At 37.7% G+C, this 20990-nt stretch overlaps 1 protein-coding gene across 1 annotated transcript in view; it reads right to left on the bottom strand.

Moving 5' to 3' along the window:
• Window positions 1-20990, bottom strand: part of YTHDC2 (YTH domain containing 2) — a 73436-nt gene that overhangs the window by 50366 nt on the left and 2080 nt on the right. Inside the window, exons 3-9 of the mRNA XM_021701891.1 lie at window positions 12236-12432; window positions 10759-10958; window positions 7630-7796; window positions 6768-6870; window positions 5731-5887; window positions 2541-2648; window positions 632-780 (exon numbers count right to left, since the gene is read on the bottom strand). Coding sequence (XP_021557566.1) covers window positions 632-780; window positions 2541-2648; window positions 5731-5887; window positions 6768-6870; window positions 7630-7796; window positions 10759-10958; window positions 12236-12432 — 1081 coding nt within the window. The remainder of the gene's footprint in view (window positions 1-631; window positions 781-2540; window positions 2649-5730; window positions 5888-6767; window positions 6871-7629; window positions 7797-10758; window positions 10959-12235; window positions 12433-20990) is intronic.

Here is a 20990-nt window from a genome sequence, read left to right as displayed (position 1 = left end):
AACAGATTCCATGAAACCCAAGGTAGCAGAGGCCCCACTGAGGGATGGGGGTGGACACTGAGGATGAGCACGCTGGGCTTCTATGAAATATTTCGTTTGTAAAAGATTCTGTAGCAAAAAAGAAAAAGGAAAAGGAGCAGAGAAGAGACTGAGGTCTACACTGTGTAAGTGATTTTATAAAGTCACACAGCTGGCTGGTGGATTATGTGCTCTAATATCAACAGTCTTTTCTCAATTTTCTCTTAACTGAACTTATCTTACATTGTTTAGCTCATAGGTTCTTAAACTTTTGAGATGATAAAATATCAGACTGATAATGTATATGTATAATATATGTATATGTATAATATGTATAATATCTATATGTATATGTATAATATCTATAACTATTTTCTTCCAAAAATTTATTTTATTGAAATAATTTAAACTGAGAATAAAATAATAAAAGACGCTGCATTATTTGCCAAAAAAAAGTACATGAGAAAGTTGTTCTGAAAAAATAGGTTGTAGCCTAAGATAAACTAAGAAAATTACACTGTAATAATGCAGTAACAATTATAATCTCATAAGATGTTCTTTAAACTATACGATTTTCACTCAAAGTATCAGTGTGAAACCAACAAGGTCTTACCAACTGGCTGAAGACAGCATCACCACCGTCATCCAATAAATCATACTCTTCAGTCACATTGGGAACAGTTCTCTGCCTCTGAGACTCAGGCTTGAAAGTATTCTCTTGAGCGGAATACCATTCTGTAAGGGTGGTTTGCTGTTTCTCTTCTAAATTAGTAACAAAAGAAAGAATTAGCAGATAAATGCTTTATTTGGGGGAATTTATTCCTTTGTTTAAAAAAATTAAGTGAGCTTGGGGGCGCCTGGTTGGCTCAGTTGTTAGGTGTCTGCCTTCAGCTCAGGTCATGATCCCAGGATCCTGGGATCAAGCCCTGCATCAGGCTCCCTGCTCAGTGGAGAGTCTGCTTCTCCTGCTCTCTCTCTGTGTCAAATAAAGAAATAAAATCTTAAAAAAAAAAAAAAAAATTAAGTGAGTTTGAAAATACTTAAAAGTTGGCCTAATTCTGAAGTTACTTTTTCAAAATACATTAACAAGAAACATTTAGTAAAATGTGTTATGCTGAACCTTAAGGACATATGAAACTGCTTAAAAACATCACCTAGTTCGTGTTATTAGTGAGAAGTTTACTTCTAAGTGACTCCAAATTCAAAGAACAGTATTTTAGCCCTACACTAAATATTGCTCAAGTCACTGAATAATATTCATACAGCACTGTGTAGAAAACCATTTCCTGAACTTCTACCACCATGTCAGTTGCTTGAGATAAAAATTATACACCATTTTCACCTTCAAAAGTTTAAAGATATAGTTTTATGATCTGCATACTAATGCTCCGGCACTGCACTGTGAAATAGGCACTGCTAGTTGCTTTTCTTCAGGTGGATAATCCAAAGAACTTAAGATACCGGTCCAAGGTCATACAGACTAAACAAAGAAATCAAAGCTTGAAGCCAAATCTTTATCATGAATAATGTAGTTAAAAGTCAGCAAAAAAGAGGGCGCCTTGGTGGCTCAGTTCGTTAAGCGACTGCCTTCGCTCAGGTCATGATCCTGGAGTCCCTGGATCGAGTCCCGCATCGGGCTCCCTGCTCAGCAGGGAGTCTGCTTCTCCCTCTGGCCCTCCCCCCTCTCATGTGCTCTCTCTCATTCTCTCTCTCTCAAATAAATAAATAAAATCTTAAAAAAAAAAAAGTCAGCAAAAAAGAATCTCACCCTAACTCAAAAGGTGAGAGATAGTGTAAGTCATGATAAGAGACGTATTAATGGGCAAATAATGCTAAATTCTAAGTACAGATGCAACTCATAACAAAATCAAGATTTGAGGGGTGCCTGGGTGGCTCGGGTGGTTAAGCATCCAACTCCTGATTTGGGCTCAGGTCATGATCTCAGGGTCGCGAGATCGAGCCCCGCATCAGGCTCCGTGATGAACGTGGAGACTGCTTGGGATTCTCTCTCTCCCTCTCCTTCTACCACTCTGCACCCCCTACCCCTGCACTCAGGCTCACTCTCTCTAAAAAAAAAAAAAAAAAAAAAAGTCAAGATTTAAAGACTTGGCATTTGTATCAAAGATGAGCTTGTTATCACTCACATGCTACTCTTTTCAATCCTTCCGCCCACTCCCCACTCCCGTCCCATGAGCTCTGCTGTGGCATACCTCACTTTTACCATACGTGACCTATCACATATGCAGCAGCACATACTCTTCTGCCTCCTTACAACACTGGTTGCATCTCTGGATACGGACACACTCCTCCTCAACCCTGGCATCCACTTTCAATTCCTCTCTACAGATTATAATTTATGGGCATAAACCACAATGTAAAAAGTACACTTGGGACAGAATTCTAATATAATATTATACAATTATATACAAAGGAAAAAACTTTCAAGTGTCCTTGTACCTCCACAGTATAATACTCTAAAAACCCAGTATCAATAGTACTTTATTATTTGATAAAAAGCTTACCTCGTTGTTTTTCCTTTTTGTATTTTAGCATTTCTTTGTTTGTGTATCCAGTAGTTCTTAAGATGTCTTCCAGAAACATTTCTTTTACTTCAAATGGTCTTCCCTGTACTAAATAACAGGAATACTTTAAAGAGTCGATTTGCATCTTAGAGATAATATACATAAAAACATGAGAATACTGAGTTAATGAACCTGAGTATAAAATCCAGATGCAATTCCACAGGGCAAGTCATCCTCATGATACTGTAAACATAATTCTGATTTTTATGTTACAGAACTGTTCATTTGCTTATTTCTTCCAGGGTGTATGACCTACTTATCACGTGTTTGCCATCATGCTAGGCACCAGGAATACAAATCCTAAGAAGCAGCACAGCTGTGTCCTCATCTCCTGAAGTTTACGTACTAGCAAGGGAGACAAACATTAATCCAATAATCCAGAATATAAATGTAAAAACAGAGTTGTAGTAAGTCCTCTTAGAGAGAAGTACAAGATACCATGACATAATGGGGGATCTGAATGAGTTAAGAAAATCATCTTCTTAGAGAAGACGAAGACCAAGAGAAGGGGTAAACAAAATACCAAACTAATAGGAGAGAAAAAAGTGTACAATGAAGAAAACAAAAGCACATGCAATCCTATGTTGGGAAAGAGTATGATATTTTCAAGAAACTAAATGGCCAAGCTAGTCGGAATATGGCAGGAGACAGGGAGTAAAGAAGGGACTGCAGTTCGAGATGAGGCAAGTCTTATTAAGGATCTAGGTCTTCATCCTGAGATAAAGGTTATCCAAAGTCTTAAGCTCAAGAGTGTGTTCTACATCCTTGGAATTCCATGTCAGAAAAGACCACTCTGGCTGCAATGGACAGCACAGATTTAGAACAGAGCAGAAGGGATGGAACCAACTGGATCATCATTCCAATAATTCACATGAAAGAGAACAACATTTGAATGAAACTGGTGATGATAAAAATGAAAAAATACAGACTCTAGAGATAGAAAGTAAAATTCACAGAACTCAACACTGAATTGGATGTGGAGGAATGATAAGAAGTGTCAACCATGTTTCTTGGATGTCTGGCTCACAGAACTGGGTAGATGACGATGTCATTCTCTGAAGTAACAAGGAAAGCTGAAAGCCACAGGTTGGCCGGTTGGAGTTGGGGTTTGGTGTCAGACACGTCAAACGTGAGGTGCCAAAACGAGCTTCCAGTTAGCAGACATTTACATTTTATGTATCTTATCATCCAAGAATATTATGAGAAGACAGACAGGTTTGCGCCTTAGGTGACTAGGTTGATGGCCAGGATTAACTAAAATGGGCAACAAATGGGAAGTAGATTTTGTAGAAGAGATTAAATATTTAGCTTGGGACATATTAGAGATGAGCTGCTTATAAGACATCCAAGCCCAAAGCTCTGGAGATTAGTCTGAATTGGAAATGAGGATTCAGGAGTCATGAGTATAAAAAAGAAAGTAGAAGCCAAGGGCGTGAATAAGAGCTTCCAGGGAAACTACCCGTGCATCTCCAGTACCTAGCAGAGTACAGCACGGAGCAGGAAAAAAGAGGAAAAACAAATAGAAGAAGGGAAGGGAAGGTGAATAAGGAAGAGAAAAAAAGAAAATGGATCAGGGGAGGAATCCCATAAAATACCAACATAAGCACACAAAGGAGACCGTGACAGTATCGGCTCTAATGCAGAATACAAGACTTAGGAGGCAGTGTTGTCAAATAAACTGAGATGTGAGCATTTCCCACCCAAAAAGGGGGTGGGGGGGGGGAGGCAACCATGAGAAATACAAAAAACTTAAGATCTTTGTGCAAAATTTAAATAGTAGGCTTTGCAATGAAATCAGTATCAAAACAATACTGGTAAGAATGCACAAATGAGGGCGCCTGGGTGGCTCAGTTGGTTAAGCGACTGCCTTCGGCTCAGGTCATGATCCTGGAGTCCCTGGATCGAGTCCCGCATCGGGCTCCCTGCTCGGCGGGGAGTCTGCTTCTCCCTCTGACCCTTCCCCCTCTCATGTGTTCTCTCTCATTCTCTCTCTCTCAAATAAATAAATAAAAATAAAAAATAAATCTTAAAAAAAAAAAAAAGAATGCACAAATGAACAGCCCCATGCACTACAGAAATACATATAAATCATTTCAGCTCTCTGAAAAAGTACAGTGGCAAAATCTGTTAAAATTAAGAACAGATACACTCTTTTTACTCAACAATGTTAGTTTCAGGAATCTCTCCCTAGAAATAAGAGCACCAGTATATAAGGATATATACACAAGGATGTTTATTACAACACTGTTTATGGTGGGAGGAGAGGAGAGTCTAGAACCAACCTGAGTGTCCAAAGATAAATGGTTAAATAAATCATAGTACATGCATATTATGAAATATTACAACAGCTGCTTAAAATAATGAACTACATCAAAAACAATAATGAACTACATCTACAGCTACTACACTGGAGGATTTTTCATGATGTACTGTCATATGAATAAAGCAAATTGCAAACTAATGTATAAGGCATGTGCTCATTTCTCTAAAATCAATTTCTGTATATCTCAGGTATATGGATCTATTTGCATATGTTGTATGAGCATGGACAACATGAGAAAGGATATACAGGAGGCTTTAACCTCAAGTAATCTCAGGAAAGTGGGACATAAACTGGAAAGAGGATGGGGCAATTTTGAACCTCTCTCCTATATATATTTGTACTATATCATTGAGGTAAACACATACAACTTTTTCCATTTTTAAGGAGGAATTTAATAATTTTTTTAAAAGATCGGTGTTAAAACAAGTTTGGATTAAAGGACAAGAGAAAAGTGAAGTGGCAGTCTATGTAGAAGTACATAGAAAATAAACATGCAAGCGTAGACTACTCTTTCAAGAAGTCTAGCAACAAAGGGGAAACTGGAGGACAGAATTAAAAAATACGGGACCAAAATAAAGCACATTTCCTTTTAAGACAGGAGAACTGCCCTCCCAACACAGTCCCAAAGAGTGTGGATGAAAAAGGAATAGATGAAGATCTAGAGAGTTTTGGAGGCATACCTCAGAGAAAAGAGAAATGGATGCTCTCTACTTCAGACCATTCCCAACTCCTATTACAATAAATATAATCATGCCAAAAAGTATACTTTCATAAAAATCCTAGAAGAAATCTGATCATTTAACTTACTATATATCACTGGACAACTTCCAAAATATCTTATAAAAAGATTTACATCCAAGGCGGCACTAGAAAGAATAAGTTTCAAAGTTGGGTGCTTTTGCAAAAGATCTCTTAACTTCGTAAGTAAAAAATCACTAAATCGATCCCTTTCGTGTACTTCATCCTGCAGTAAACAAAAATAAAACCATGGAATAGTCAAAACATTATGGATGACTAAGTCTTTAAAATTATGGAGCTGCTAGGTTTTATACTAATTCAAATTAAATGTGAATAAGGCCAATCAGTACTCATGAAAATTTTGTATTATGGACAATTCAGAAATAATCAGACATCAACAACCACTGTGGGTAACAAAGCACTGCCTCTTAGAAGATATAAAAGACACAAACTACAACAAATTCTGAATTACTGGAGTCTAATTTGATGTACTTTTAATACATACAAAATATATTTAAATATGCTTCCATTAGCATCGGGCACAGGTGCACCCTTTGGTTTGAATGCACAGAACTAATAAGTTTCCAAAAACTGCTTATTGCAAACTTATACAATTTAATCTAATGTTTTCCTGACACAAACTCGAGAAAAACTTAGAATTTAATAAGGTGGTAATACATCTACTTCATCAGCAGCTACTTAATTTAGCAGCTTAACTATGAAGTTAAATGACTACTAAGTGTACCCCTAAGACTGGGAAATACATATTAGCTAAAGGAGGAATCAGGTGACTAAGCACAGAGAAAAAAGAAAACTTTCACCATTCTGGGGAATGCTAAGCACGTGTATCATTTTCCCATGTAAAAAGCACTTTTGAAAAAACTTACCTACTTACTTTATTTGCCCTCATAAAACCTGACAGTAAGAATATCTCTACTTAATACAAGTATTTACATCTAACAATTATAGGCAATAAAAAGTAACTTGATTATAACAGCTGTTCAAAAAAATTGGTTCTCATGCATACCCTATCCTAAAAATGTCATTACATATTCAAAGCTTTAAGCAATCTGAGTTATATATGGCAAACTCAGCAATATTCTTACCACAATAACATGTGTCACAGTTGACAATGTACTATCTCCTGCCATCAACGTACGAAGCAATACCCCATTAGTGCAAAATGTCAGAAGTGTCTTTGGAGAAACCCTTTTTAAAAAAATAAAAATAAAGCGTGCAATTAAAACTCTTATATGTAATGAAAACATGATCACATTAAATGTTAGTCTTGTATGTACTTTAACAAAGGTTACTTAAGGTTACTAATATAATGGTAAACTGGTATGCATGCTTCATGACCCAAGTTATGTGAAATATGTATTTCATACCTGATAATTTTCAAAATTTTTATTACTAACAGCCTTTAATTAATTGATTATTTTGTTAAGGAACCATAAATTGATTTTTTTTAAAAAAACCTTTAACACTTTTTGCTCAGGGGAAAAAAGGGCATCATAAGTGAGCAGCTTTCTGAATTACTATATCCAAACTACTGAGAACAAAGAAACAGTACCACTCATCAAGAAGGTACTACTAGTACCACTTCTAATAATCAATTCCGTTACTACCATTTATTGTTTACTATAAACTTCACATCAAACCTGGGCTCTAGCTGCTTTTATTGGCCCATTTTACAGAGGAGAAAACCGAGGTTAAAGAGGTGAAATAACTTGTATTTGATCATAAAACTATGAAACGGGTTTCGTATCTACGGCCCAACTCTTTCTTAAGCTATGTATTCAAAACCTTACTAAGTTCAGTCATGACCTCAACATCTTATCAAAGACTTACTTGAAGCAAAATGATCATCTAATTTTTCAACCAATATACCCTCTGTATTTAGTGAAATAGAAACATTAGTCTTTTCGAAGAATGATCGAAGACAGGCTACAGGAGAACCGGCATTACCTGCTTTCTAACCGGATCTGATATCCAATTGTTTGACCAATCCTTTCCCTTCTCTCTGCAGCAACTCTTTCGGCCACAGCAATTGCTGCTAACCGTCTTGGCTGGGTACAAAATATACGGCAGGGGATACCATTTTTAAAGCAATCATCTAAAAGGAACTGAGGAATCTGAAATGAAAGTTTTAAAGTCCTATGAGATGACATGATTGTATACCCAGAAGGTCCAAGTCAACCACAATGGAAAAACTACTGGAACTAAAAAAAAAGTTCTGTGACATGTCCTAACATAAAATAATCATAAAATCAACAACTTTCACGTAACTTCTAACAATCAACTAGGAAATGTAACTTTAAAACATCTTTTTCACAAGAGAAACTAAAATATTAAACACAAATTCATATACAGAGCCCCTAGGTGGCCCAGTTGGTTAACGTCCAACTCCTGATTTTGATTTCAGCCCAGGTCATGATCTCAGAGTTATGAGATCGAACACCCATGTCGGGCTCTGCCCTGGGTGTAGAGTCTGCTTAAGATTCTCTCTCTCCAGGGCGCCTGGGTGGCTCAGTCATTAAGCGTCTGCCTTTGGCTCATGTCATAATCCCAGGGTCCTGGGATCGAGCCCCGCACTGGGCTCCCTGCTCGGCGGGAAGCCGGCTTCTCCCCTCTCCCACTCCCCCTGCTTGTGTTCCCTCTCTTGCTGTCTCTCTCTCTCTGCCAAATAAATAAATAAAATCTTAAAATAAAAAAAAAACAGAAATACATACTCCCAAGTTTCTGACAAAAGTGCATGGAGAGGGACACCTGGGTGGCTCAGTCAGTTGAGCGTCTGCCTTTCGTTCAGGTCATGATCCCAGCATCCTGGGATTGAGTCTCGGCATCAGGCTCCTTGCTCAGTGGGGAGCCTGCTTCTCTGTCTGCCTGCTCTGCCTGCCACTGCCCCTGCTTGTGCTCTCTCTCTGACGAATAAATAAAATCTTAAAAAAAAAAAAGAAAGAAAAAGTACATGGAGAGTAGCAAGAGAATTAGAAATCTTTCACTTTCTATGTACTATTTTCCATAATGTTTGAATTTTACATAATGAACATGAACAATGAACATGAAAATGCAAAAGGCAATTAACTTCCTAATGCTACTAAAGGCAAGATGAAACTGGCCAATGATATGAACTTTAAATTCTATTTATATTTCATAAAACAGACACATCAGTAATTTTACTTTAACTCCTCAAATAAGATGCGATCATTTCTTAGATGTAAACCCATTAGATTAATAATTTCTTCTTGAAAAGCAAAAAGCAAATAATTCATTTCTTTTTTTTTTTTTTAAAGATTTTATTTATTTATTTGACAGAGAGAGACACAGCGACAGAGGGAACACAAGCAGAGGGAGTGGGGGAGGGAGAAGCAGGCTTCCCGCGGAGCAGGGAGCCCGATGCGGGGCTCGATCCCAGGACCCCGGGATCATGACCTGAGCCGAAGGCAGACGCTTAACGACTGAGCCACCCAGGCGCCCCGCAAATAATTCATTTCTAATTAAATTCTCAAGTATCTTCATACCTATTAAATGATATACATAATTGTGAAAATAAGCATACTTAATGCCCATATACAAAGATCATTTAGCAAGAATATTCAAATAATTTAAATGAAAACATATTTGTTATATTTGTCAAAACTTTCATAATCTCTGTTCAGTGTATGTGCTGCCAAAGTGAACACTCATAATCTCTGTTCAATATAATTAGAACCGGTACTATTAAAACCTACTGGTAAAACTTACTCTAATACTAAAACAATCAACAACTGAACAGATTCTCTGGAATGACTCCATGGAATTTCAATTAATCATAAAAGGACTCACACCGAAGAATAATCTTATATATTGTGCTCAGATAAAAATTTCATCATGTTTTTCATTATTTAGTTTTAAAGGCTCAAGTTTGAGGGATAGTTATACTTCTGTAAAAATGGTTAAGTCCTTCAAGTAAATAAGTGGTAAACTTTATAGTCAACTTTGCCTCCACTCCCTTGCCTTACCTATGGACTAAGTTTATTACACCAACAAATATGACCATAGGAAATGTTAAGCAATTGTCAAAAGCAAATTTATGTGTCCATAAAAGAAAAGATGTAAAATTATATTGACTATTCTATCTGAATCTCTATCAAAAGCAAAGTAATTTTACTATTTTAACATGTGAACACGTAAAGAACATAAACAAGGTCAAATCACTATGCCATACTTACTTCCAATCTGTCACCCAGAGAGAAACTGCATAATGAAGTACTTTGATACTAAACATCCAGGTCAAATCTGTCATACTGATTCCATTCTACAGTCAACTTTATTTTTTTTAAGCTGTATTATTATTATTTTAATATTAAGGACTCTCCTTCTACACTTGTGACGAAGCCCAGGCTGGGTTAACAGTAATGAGTCCTGGAGGCAATTACTTACACCCAACTCTGGACTTTCTGGTTATAAGCACTGTCTTCTCTACCTCAGCCGAAAACCCAGACTCCTGAGGCCTCAATCCCTGCCTCCCTATTCCCAGAAGATGCCAAAGCCAACCTATGTAGGAGGCTTTCTCAGAGGAGAAGACGACTTTGTCTTCCCAGAGGACAAACCCTCTACTTTGCTTTATGAGACGGATAGCAACCCCAAACCACAGACAGGTTGGGACCTGCGCAGGCCTCAATGTCTACAGTCGACTTTATATTAACACGTCATTATTAATACTGCTGTTAATTTAGCTGCTACGTACAAAACACTGATCAGCACGTTACAGACATCTCTAACCTTCACCGTAAATGGGAGCAATTATTAGCTCCATTTTACAAATGAGGGCTCTGGCTCACGGAGGTTACAAGACTAGCCTCGTCCATATTCCTTTATGATGCCCAATCACATCCCCATTTCTATTTAAATGAAGGCCCAATGTGCTAGCTTAAAAGTATTTTAAAACATTTCCTTTCTATAAATTCTCAAAATGTACTCCCAGTAATATCTCTGAAATAACCATTAAAGTAACCAAATGGGGGTTATTTTGGGTTAAAATACAAATTTGATATAAAACTATCCTGTGGGAAAAATATTTTTTCTTCCATTAACAACAAAGAAGAAACAAACCTGCGTAGTCTTTCCAGATCCAGTTTCTCCTACAATCAAAACTACTTTATTTTCTTTAATTATTTTAACAATTTCTTCTTGTTTCTCAAACACGGGCAGAGACTGCCTGAAAGAATCAAATTCAGATTCTCCTCTTTTCACTGGAATCTGAGGTATGCCATTGTTGAGTCGCCCGCTTGTTTTGCTCATTTCCCGGTTTTCTTTGAAAATGAATAAAAGAACAACAACAACAAAAATTTATGGTCAACAATGTTTAAAAAGTGTGGAAAACAAAGATAAGTAATTCCCAATGTAATTCCATTCGAGTGTTTCCTCTCTACTCAGTCTACATGAAGTTAGCAAGCAATGCACGACTGCTGTACTCCTACACCTAAGACTCTAAAAACAAGTTACAAATTTCAGTTATCAGTCAAAAAGCAAATTTCTAAAAGTATTTCTGATGCAGTGTTCACAAATGAACAAAAATCAACCACTCCATAATGACTAAAAATAAAACGGGATTCTGATATCCTAAAAGAGTTTCCATGCTTGCTTCTATCAGTAACGACACAAAAAACTAAAATGGGAAACAATGTGCATTACATCTGTTATGTACGATATGAAAACACATTGTGAAAAGAATAATATTCTGTCTGTGTAAAGCTAAATATGTAAGATTATGTGATCAGTAGAATAATATGTGTAAATATAAGGTCCTAACTGAAAATTTTAGCTAGCATCTGCATTTAATTAATAAGCAGATAGGAATAAAAAAGAGACATGATGTTTTATATTCTTCACATAAATCAAAACATTTTAGAACTTAAATTCCTTGCTATCTAGGACCATGTATTTTCTACACTCTACAAACCTTCTCCAACAGACAATGGAAATTATGCGTATCTGTCGCTTTAGGTAAATAATAATTTTCTAAGAAGTTATTTTTCCAAATAATAAAATTACAACTACATTTTACAACCTAAATATATTATTTATCTACCTTTCAGCAAGTTAGTGTACTGACTCTGTCCTCTTACCAGAAGCTAAAGCCCCAATTCAAAAGCTCACTCATTAGCATGTCTTGGCAGTGTAATACAGGAAGTCCAGACCCTGGAGTCAAATCCCAGCTCTGCGGTTTAGTGGCTGGTTGAGTAGCCTTGAACAAATTATTTAACTGCTCTGAGCCCATTTAATCGCCCCTGGGATAGAGGAAATTCTTACCTTGGGAGAGTTGCTACGAGGCCCTACATAAAGAGTTTAGCATACTGCCTAGCACACAATAGGTGCTCCATAAACGATAGCTATCACTGCGACACTTAGACTTGTCTAACTTCATCACGTGCCTTAACACTGCATTTCGTTCCAAAATTTTCACAGTTCTTGATTCAAACTGAGAAATCTCATCGCATCTTAGTTTTTTTTTTAATAAATTTAAAATGGTAAAAGAACAGTCATCAAATAATAGGATAGACAAGGAAGCTCCCCAGAAAATACATACCAGCTTCAACTGCAAACACATTTCCTCTTTCTGTTTTAGGCAGAAGTTCAGTACGCTCTTTATTGGTGACAGGAAATCTTTGAATTAGGCTCCTAACAGCATGTTTTGTATTATGAGTCAAATTACAGGTCATCATTGCATGAGCTGTTTCTGATCCATCTTTCTTCTTCACAGTTAGGTATCTATTTGCTCCCTTTCTGAATATTAATAAAAATCATTTATTTACTACATATAGTCAATTTGTTCACAAATGACGTATGCCTACTTAGAAAACACGTCTCAAGCAAAACATTGAAAAAAATCAAAATGCTTTGGGAGAAGATGCTGAAAATCCCAAAAAAAGTCAATAAGGAGGGGTTTGGTGCCGAAGTGGCCACAAGACCATTTTCAATTAAAATTTCAAACTGCTGCAAATCCAGGTTTTAAACCTCAAAAGTGGCCTACTTACCCACAAATGTTAAAGTTTGTCTTAGCAGACTTCATGGTGGATGAAACATCACCAGTTGGAAGCATACAGAGGGAGAAAACCAATCTGAACAACAGAATCTAAAAATGATAATAAAAAAGTTATGGTTCACTCTCCAGACTAATATCACCCACTGAACGTTTCCATAGTATGTTGGTAATGTCACATCCCACGAAAACTGTTAAGAGAACCAAGCTTAGTGGCTGGACCAAAAAAGCATAAATCAACATTACTGGTAAGTATTTTCATATGCATCTTGGGAAAAAGAAATTTTTCAAAGCTTCGGGCTCTGACCTTCAGTTATAAGGTAATGATGATTTATAGCTGTATTCAAATTATTTGACGTAGGTATATTTGTTTCTTCTGTCGGTCCAGGACCGACAACGTCTTTTACAACTTTTGTAGCTCCAAGAGTACCAGGTACAATGTTATACACACAGGAAGTCCTCAAATGTGTTTTCACTGATTTGATAATGCATGTCCATAATCTAGTAAAATATAGTACTCGTAAAGCACTCAGGCTGTAAAACCATACCAACCTGGGTTTGAATTCTAGCTCTACCACTTAGCTGTGGGACTATAAGCAAATTATCTAAAAGCTCTGAGCCGAAGATAACAGTAATACCTGCCTCAAAAGATTACTCATATGACTGACGAACCATGAGAGACGATGGACTCTGAAAAACAAACAGGGTTCTAGAGGGGAGGGGGGTGGGAGGATGGGTTAGCCTGGTGGTGGGTATTGAGGAGGGCACATTCTGCATGGAGCACTGGGTGTTATGCACAAACAATGAATCATGGAACACTTCATCTAAAACTAATGATGTAATGTATGGGGATTAACATAAGAATAAAAAAAATAAATTAATAAAAAAAAAGATTACTCATATGACTAAAAAAGATAATGCATATAAAGGGCAACATCTGTTACAAGGTAAGTATTAAATGAATGAAAGCTATTATTATATAGTCTGGGGGAAAAAATCACTTATTTTTAAAAAGTTACCCAAAATATTTCATAAAATGTTCTACCATTTGTTACTGTCACTATCATATTACAGAAGTGAGCAACAAAGCCACAAATAAAATGAAAAGTACATGTACACTTTTCCTAGTATTCATTAGATTTAAAACTTTTCAACAATATTTTCATTGTAAAAACAATAAAAAAACTGGCGATTAACCTAGAGTTTTAGCTGTCTAAGCCTTCTTAAGTGAGGTTTTTGTCTTTCGCCTTTTACCAAGATTTTTAATTTCTAGAAACTTTTTATGGAATGCTTTAATGAATTATAGATGTTCAGTACTGTCATCTACTCCTTAACAAGTGCTTAGTGATCTTTAAATTATGGGATAAAGACGAAATAATCAAATTTAACCTGATCTAGGAATTTCAGTTATTTCCATGGTAAATAAGAATTACTGGATTCTAAAGATAATCTCTGCAGTAGGTTCGTTTCCCAGGACCTTTCTGAAAATTCAGCACAGTCATTACAGACGCAATCATTCACTCCCCTCCTATGCCATTTATTTCATAAAACTTTTAACTACAGAAGGCAGGAAGTGTGCTGAAATGAACACTAGAGCCAAGAGTCAGGAGGCTTGTGTTCAACTAACTAGCTATGTGATCAAAAATCATTTTATTTCTCTAACACTATATACAAGTTAATTTAGAAATCTCTACTATTTCTATCAGCTCCAAGATGCTTTAATTTTCTTGAAAACTGTCTCTGGAAAGTTTTGCTGTATTTCACCTTTAACTAATTTTATTTCATTCATTCATTCATTCATTCAATCATTCATCATATAGTGAGCACCTACTGTATGCCAGGCACTATGCTAGAACCTGGGATTACAAAGTTGAGTAAAACATACTCTCCTCAACAAGCTCACAACTAAAATGGGTCAGATTCAAACTTTCCTAACATAAGTTGCCTACTACTAATACAGCATTTATGTACAAAAATAACTCAAAGTAAGCATGTGTGAGTACTTAGCCATTACCATTTAAAATTTACTGAATTCATTTTGAACACAAATGGTGGGGTAGAAAGATATAACCAACTTCATGGTTTTTATATTTTAGTAAGATTCTACTTGTGGCTCTTAGTACTCATTCTTACCACATTCAGCACCATAGTGACACTGGTAAATGATAAAAAGATTAGTGAAATGTTTGGTAAAATATTTGTCTCGTTGTGAGGATGAAAACATTCAATACAGCAGAGATTTGTCCTACTTTGTAAACTAACACACTGAGATCTCATCATGCTTTCCTTCCAAAGTAGCACTATTCTTTGAAGAAAACCATTAAGGGATTCCTTTTCAAGGCAAAATTAACTAGAAACCACAATGTGGAAAAGATGCTAAACAAATTAATGTCACAATAATTTTTTCAAAATAAAATGCAAGCTCCACATGCGATTTTTAAACATAAATGTGCTAGTATTACAGGCAAGAACATCATAACACCTAACTTTCAAAGTGTAAAAGTAATCAATACATGCTATCAGGAAGTTTCAGCATTTCAATGCCTTCTTCCTTTTAAAGATTTTATTTTTATTTATTTGACAGAGAGCGAGACAGCAAGAGAGGGAACACAAGCAGGGGGAGTGAGAGAGGAAGAAGCAGGCTTCCGGCTGAGCGGGGAGCCCAATGAGGGGCCCAATCCCAGGACCCTGGGATCATGACCCAACCCGAAGGCAGACGCTCAACGACTGAGCCACCCAGACGCCCCTGGCTTCTTCCTTTTAAAGAAAAACTATTAACTCATCAAATTTGATGCAATTTTAATATGAATTTATCAATTTACACAGCATGTTACTGAACATTTAACTCAAATACAACCATATGCCTTACTATTCTCTACTCTCCAAATCTGTAAACAGTTTAAAAAATTAGCTAGGGGGCACCTGGGTGGCACAGTTGGTTAAGCACCCAACTCTTGGTTTCAGCTCAGATCATAATCTCAGGGTTGTGTCCGGCTCAGTGCTGAGTGGGGAGTCTGCTTGAGGATTCTCTCTCTCCCTCTACCTCTCCCCTCCACCGGTTCACACATGTGCATGCGCACACACTCTCTACCTCACCCTCCGCCCCTCCTCTGAGCATGCGCACACTCTCTCTCTCAAATAATCTTTTTTTTTTTTTAAATCAGCTAAAGAACCAAAATCTGAAATGACAACTTAAAAAGCTCACAGGGGCGCCTGGGTGGCTCAGTCGTTAAGCATCTGCCTTCGGCTCAGGTCATGATCCCAGGGTCCTGGGACTGAGCCCCACATCAGGCTCCCGGCTCCGCGGGAAGCCTGCTTCTCCCTCTCCCACTCCCCCGCTTGTGTTCCCTCTCTCGCGGTCTCTCTCTCTGTCAAATAAATAAAATCTTTAAAAAGCTCACAGCCAGGGACGCCTGGGTAGCTCAGTCGGTTAAATGGCTGCCTTCAGCTCAGGTCATGATCCCAGGGTCCTGGGATGGAGTCCCATATCGGGCTCCTTGCTCAGCGGGGAATCTGCTTCTCCCTCTGCCTGCCGCTCCCCCTGCTTGTACTCTCTCTCTCTAGCAAATAAAATCTTAAAAAAAAAAAAAAAAAAAAAAGCTCATAGCCACCAAGGACCTAATGCCTCAAAAAATAATCCACATTCTTATGATGCCTTACAAATGCATCATTTCCTATTTCCTTAATTTATACTTCCATTAGGCAGAAAGATACAAAGACCTAACTCCAAACTGTTCTCTTCCCAATACTGTAGTATAGAATTGTAAATTTATTAAAGTTTATATCATACTAATTCATACTTTCTTTTATGACTATGTGGAAATTAATAAACCAGTTAACTTTGTCACTAAACAAAGTTGCTCTCATGTCATAGACACCATGATGGTGGTACACTGGTTCATTCTGTGACTTTGGACTATAAACAACTTAAAGACAAGACCTAGCTAATGTTTCCAGTTTAACTCCTCACAGCTCCTAGGACATTGCCATGAACCCACTGTGAACAATCAAAAATTAATGAAGCATTAACTATGTTCAAATCCTGGCTCTGCCCCTTGCTAGCTGTGTGATCTTGGGAGAATTACTTACATCTCCAACCCTGAACTGCTTCATCTGCTATACAGATACCAGATGTTATTAATAGAATCTACTGATTAAGACTATTGTGAGCATTAACTAATCTACTTAAAGCCATTAGCATAAGGCCTGCTGCATATGAGTACTTAATGAACGTGAGCTGTCACTATTATTACTCTTAGGCACTGTAGGCTGTTTCTTTTCAATGGATGCCCAAAAAGTCAGTAAGACACTTAAGTCACTTTTAACCAATTTTTCCTATTTTAAGTAGGGGCAGAAAAGGAGAGTGCAGTACACAACCTTCCCAAGCAAGAGGCAAGGGAGGCAGAAACCCGAATCTGAAAAGGGGGCTTTCTTGCAGGGTACAGCCTTCCAGTCAGGGTGACTAGAACACGTGGATACCTAGGAAGCAGGGACGTCAGCAATCACAGGGTAAGAAACCTGTACCTGGAAAACCTATTTTCATGTACTTTATAGTTTCTCTTTCCACAAGTCTTTAACAAAGTTCATTTTGTAAATTTCATTTTGTGTCACTTGGACTAGGAAGAACAGGAAAGAAATTCTGTTTTGTTCATGAACAAGTCAAACAAAGACTCAGAAAAGTATGCTCTTAAAACCAAAATTCAGACCTCAGTTGAGGAAAAAAGGAAATTATGAGGAGGTAAAATATTGTATGGGAAAGCTTGCCTAAAATTTCAAACAAAACTTTAGGCTACACTAAAGAACACAAAATGGGGATGTTACTCCAACAAGAGAATTTTCACCAAAAGATGAGCAGTTATAAAAAGTAATCCAAAATAAGTAATCAACTGCAAAATCAATTCAACTCTTCAGGAGGAAATGAAAAACAAAATCTAACACAGACGGCTGCTTTTTGAAAGAAAGGAGAGCAAAAAAGAGAAAGTGATGAGAAAAAATAATTGTCAACTTTCACACAGTAAGCCTAGAATCTATTTTTTTTTTTAAGATTTTATTTATTTATTTGACAGAGAGAGACACAGCGAGAGAGGGAACACAAGCAGGGGGAGTGGGAGAGGGACAAGAAGGTCTCCACTCAGCGGGGAGCCGGTGCGGGGCTGGATCCCAGAACCTTGGGATCAGGACCTGAGCCGAAGGCAGACACTCAAGACGCTCAACCACTCAGCCACCCAGGCACCCCGCCTGGAATCTATTTTTAAACCTCGTGAAATACTCAAAGTAAACTACAGAATCACAGAATCCGAACTAAAACAAAGAGACTTAACTCCTTCATACTTTACATTTAAAAAAATAGGCCTTGAAAGTTAAGGGCCATGACCAAAACTAGAGAATGAGGCAGTGAGACACTGGGAGTGAAATCCAACCTTCCTCCCTCTTCCTCCACACCAGGCTCTCTCTCAAATACCTATTAAGCAACCATGATACCAGGTACAAAAGAAATACTAACTTACTAAGTCAATGAAGTTATGCTAGGAAGTGGGGGAAAAAAATCCTTTACTCAACGGTAAACAGGAAAACCCATGAAAATGAAAGTCAGGTACAAATTCTCATATAAGTGAAAAGAAAGGATATGACAACCATACTCAAAGTACTTCATATATGTGAAAAGAAAGGCATCTGAAAATCACAAGGACAGATAAGCATCGTACTACCTTTAATCAAAGATAAAAGGGGAGGGAAAGCGCTAGGACATTTCCTAACAGGATTTGCAGACCACTAGGAATAGGTACTATGGCCTAGATGAGAATGCAGGGTTGCCTGGCTCCCTTAGCATCTTTTTTCCTCTCTCTGTCCCTTCAGTGTTTCCTCGCCCACCTTTTTTTGTCCTGATAACTTCTATCTTGCTCTCTCCCCTTCCCCAGGTTTCTCCATTCAGGACCATCCCTTAAACAATCATGCTACTGAACAGAAGCAGATGTAGTCCATTCTAATGGACTGCTTTTCTAAGGGTAATTTCTAATGGTCATTTCCAAGTTAACTGTTCAGAATTCAGAACCCATTTAACCATAGAAATAACGTAGCTACAGAACTGTGCCTTACAACAGATGCTTTCTGGTGAAGACCCACAATCTCTTATCTGCAACTCTTAACCCAAGCAACAGTGAAAACTGGAAGATTTCTGTAAGTTTGCAATGTGAAAATAAAGGGAAACCTCACTAAAGTGGAGAGGGGATGCTAGAAAGGGAGACCTGTAGGGAAAGCCAAGCTACTCATGTCAATTACAGGAAGAATTGTCAATTACAGACCCAACTGAAGACTCCTCAAGAGGAAAGAAGCTTGGGGGTGCCTAGGTGGCTCAGTCCTTAAGTGTCTGCCTTGGGCTCAGGTCATAATCTCAGGGTCCTGGGATGGAGCCCCACATCGGGCTCCCTGCTCAGCGGGAAGCCTGCTTCTCCCTCTCCCACTCCCCCTGCTTGTGTTCTCTCTCTTGCTGTCTCTGTCAAATAAATAAATAAAATCTTTAAAAAAAAAAAAAAAAAGACTCAATGAGACCCAGGGCACCTGGGTGGCTCAGTCGTTAAGCGTCTGCCTTCAGCTCAGGTCATGATCCCAGGGTCCTGCGACAGAGGCCCCACATCCGGCTCCCTGCTCCACAGGAGGCCTGCTTCTCCCTCTCCCACTCCCCCTGCTTGTGTTCCTTCTCTTGCTGTGTCTCTGTCAAATAAATAAATAAAATATTTTTTAAAAAAGACTCAATGAGTCCAACTCCTGATTTCAGCTCAGGTCATGATCTCAGGGTTATGAGATTGAACCCTGTGTCAGGCTCTATGCTGGGTGTGGAGCCTGCTTAAGATTGTCTATCTCCCTCTCCCTTTGCCCCTACCTCCTCCCTCCCCCAACCCTCTTTCTCTCCTACTCTAAAAAAAAAAAAAAAAAAAAAAGCAAAGGAGTTTCAATTCCAGGCCCCAACAGGAAGATTTACTTTGCTGTTCCTTCTTCTACAAGAAATTGACCACTCCAAAACCCAGCCAATGAGAAACCATCATCACCCTTCTTACTTCTCTCCAATGCACTTTTGTTCAAAACAACCCCTCCCAACTTCCTCCTCCTTCTCCACAAAATAATGTTCCTATCTTTTGTTTGTTGGACTTGCAGATGGTTTTGTAGGTTTTTAAGGTTAAAGGCAGCAACTTCATTTGGCAGGAAAGCCTGATTACATTGACATGAGGCTATTTCTAGTATTTATTTATTTTACTGTGAATATTCATGTTTTCATGTGAATATTGATTAAAGGTGATGCCTGCACCTTATGAGGGGTATTACATAACATACTGCAAATACACCCTAAAATGTTTCTAAAATCTGAATCTCAAAATCCACTTGTTCCAGGTGTTTTGGATAAAGGATTATGGCCCTGTACTCTTTTCATCTGCAAGTGCTGTATTTAACTTATCCAGAGGACTATAATATGGGCATGCTCAAAACCTACCAGTTTCGGGCACCGGCCTTAGTGATGTTCAAAATGCACATTCACCTAAGCTAAATCCCATCTTACTCAGTAATGTATCACTGTGGGCATTCAAATGCCAGACATTCCTACATCAGATACTTTCATCTTAGGACCTTCCTGCTGTTAAAAATAATGACCTCATAATCTTTTGTTTTCTCTCTTCTTAACCTAAACCCTGGTAAGCTGAAATTTTATCTTTCTTTCCCCCCTCCTTGGTTCTTAACCAGAGGCAACTTTGCTCCTCAAGGAACATTTTGGCAATGTCTAGAGGCATTTTTGGTTGTTACAGCTGCGGGTGGAGGTGCTACTGGGTAAGGTTAGATATGCTACAATACACAAGACAGTCCTCCACAATAATTATCCGGTTTGCAATGTTAATAATGCCAATATTGAGAAACCCTGCTATATATCAACCCCTTCATCCTTATTCCCAAAATGAAATTGCTTCACGTAATCACAGAGTTCTTCAATTTGGATGGTTCAAATGACTTTTTCCCCTACGGATCAGTGGCCCTCAAAAATATATATACTGTTTCTTCCTGGTCCATTTTATTTAGTCTTTTCCAATCATCAGATTCTTGAGCTGGTAAGAAAGAAAACAATGATTATGTATTCTAAAGTTACCACTACAGTACAGTAACATTGAAAGAAATAGTTCTGTAAATAATTGTACTTATCTTTCGTCCCTCCATTCTGTTTAAAAAAAGAGACTTAGTTTCTATGAAAAAAAAAAAAAAAACATTTTCCTCAAGCAAGCAACAACTTTTAAACTATTTTTCTTACATTTTAAATTTT

The sequence above is a fragment of the Neomonachus schauinslandi genome, chromosome 7 (assembly GCF_002201575.2).
Source record: "Neomonachus schauinslandi chromosome 7, ASM220157v2, whole genome shotgun sequence".
Taxonomy (NCBI): domain Eukaryota; kingdom Metazoa; phylum Chordata; class Mammalia; order Carnivora; family Phocidae; genus Neomonachus; species Neomonachus schauinslandi.
Note: the sequence above shows the minus strand (reverse complement) of the source record. Positions and strands in the feature narration are given on the sequence as shown.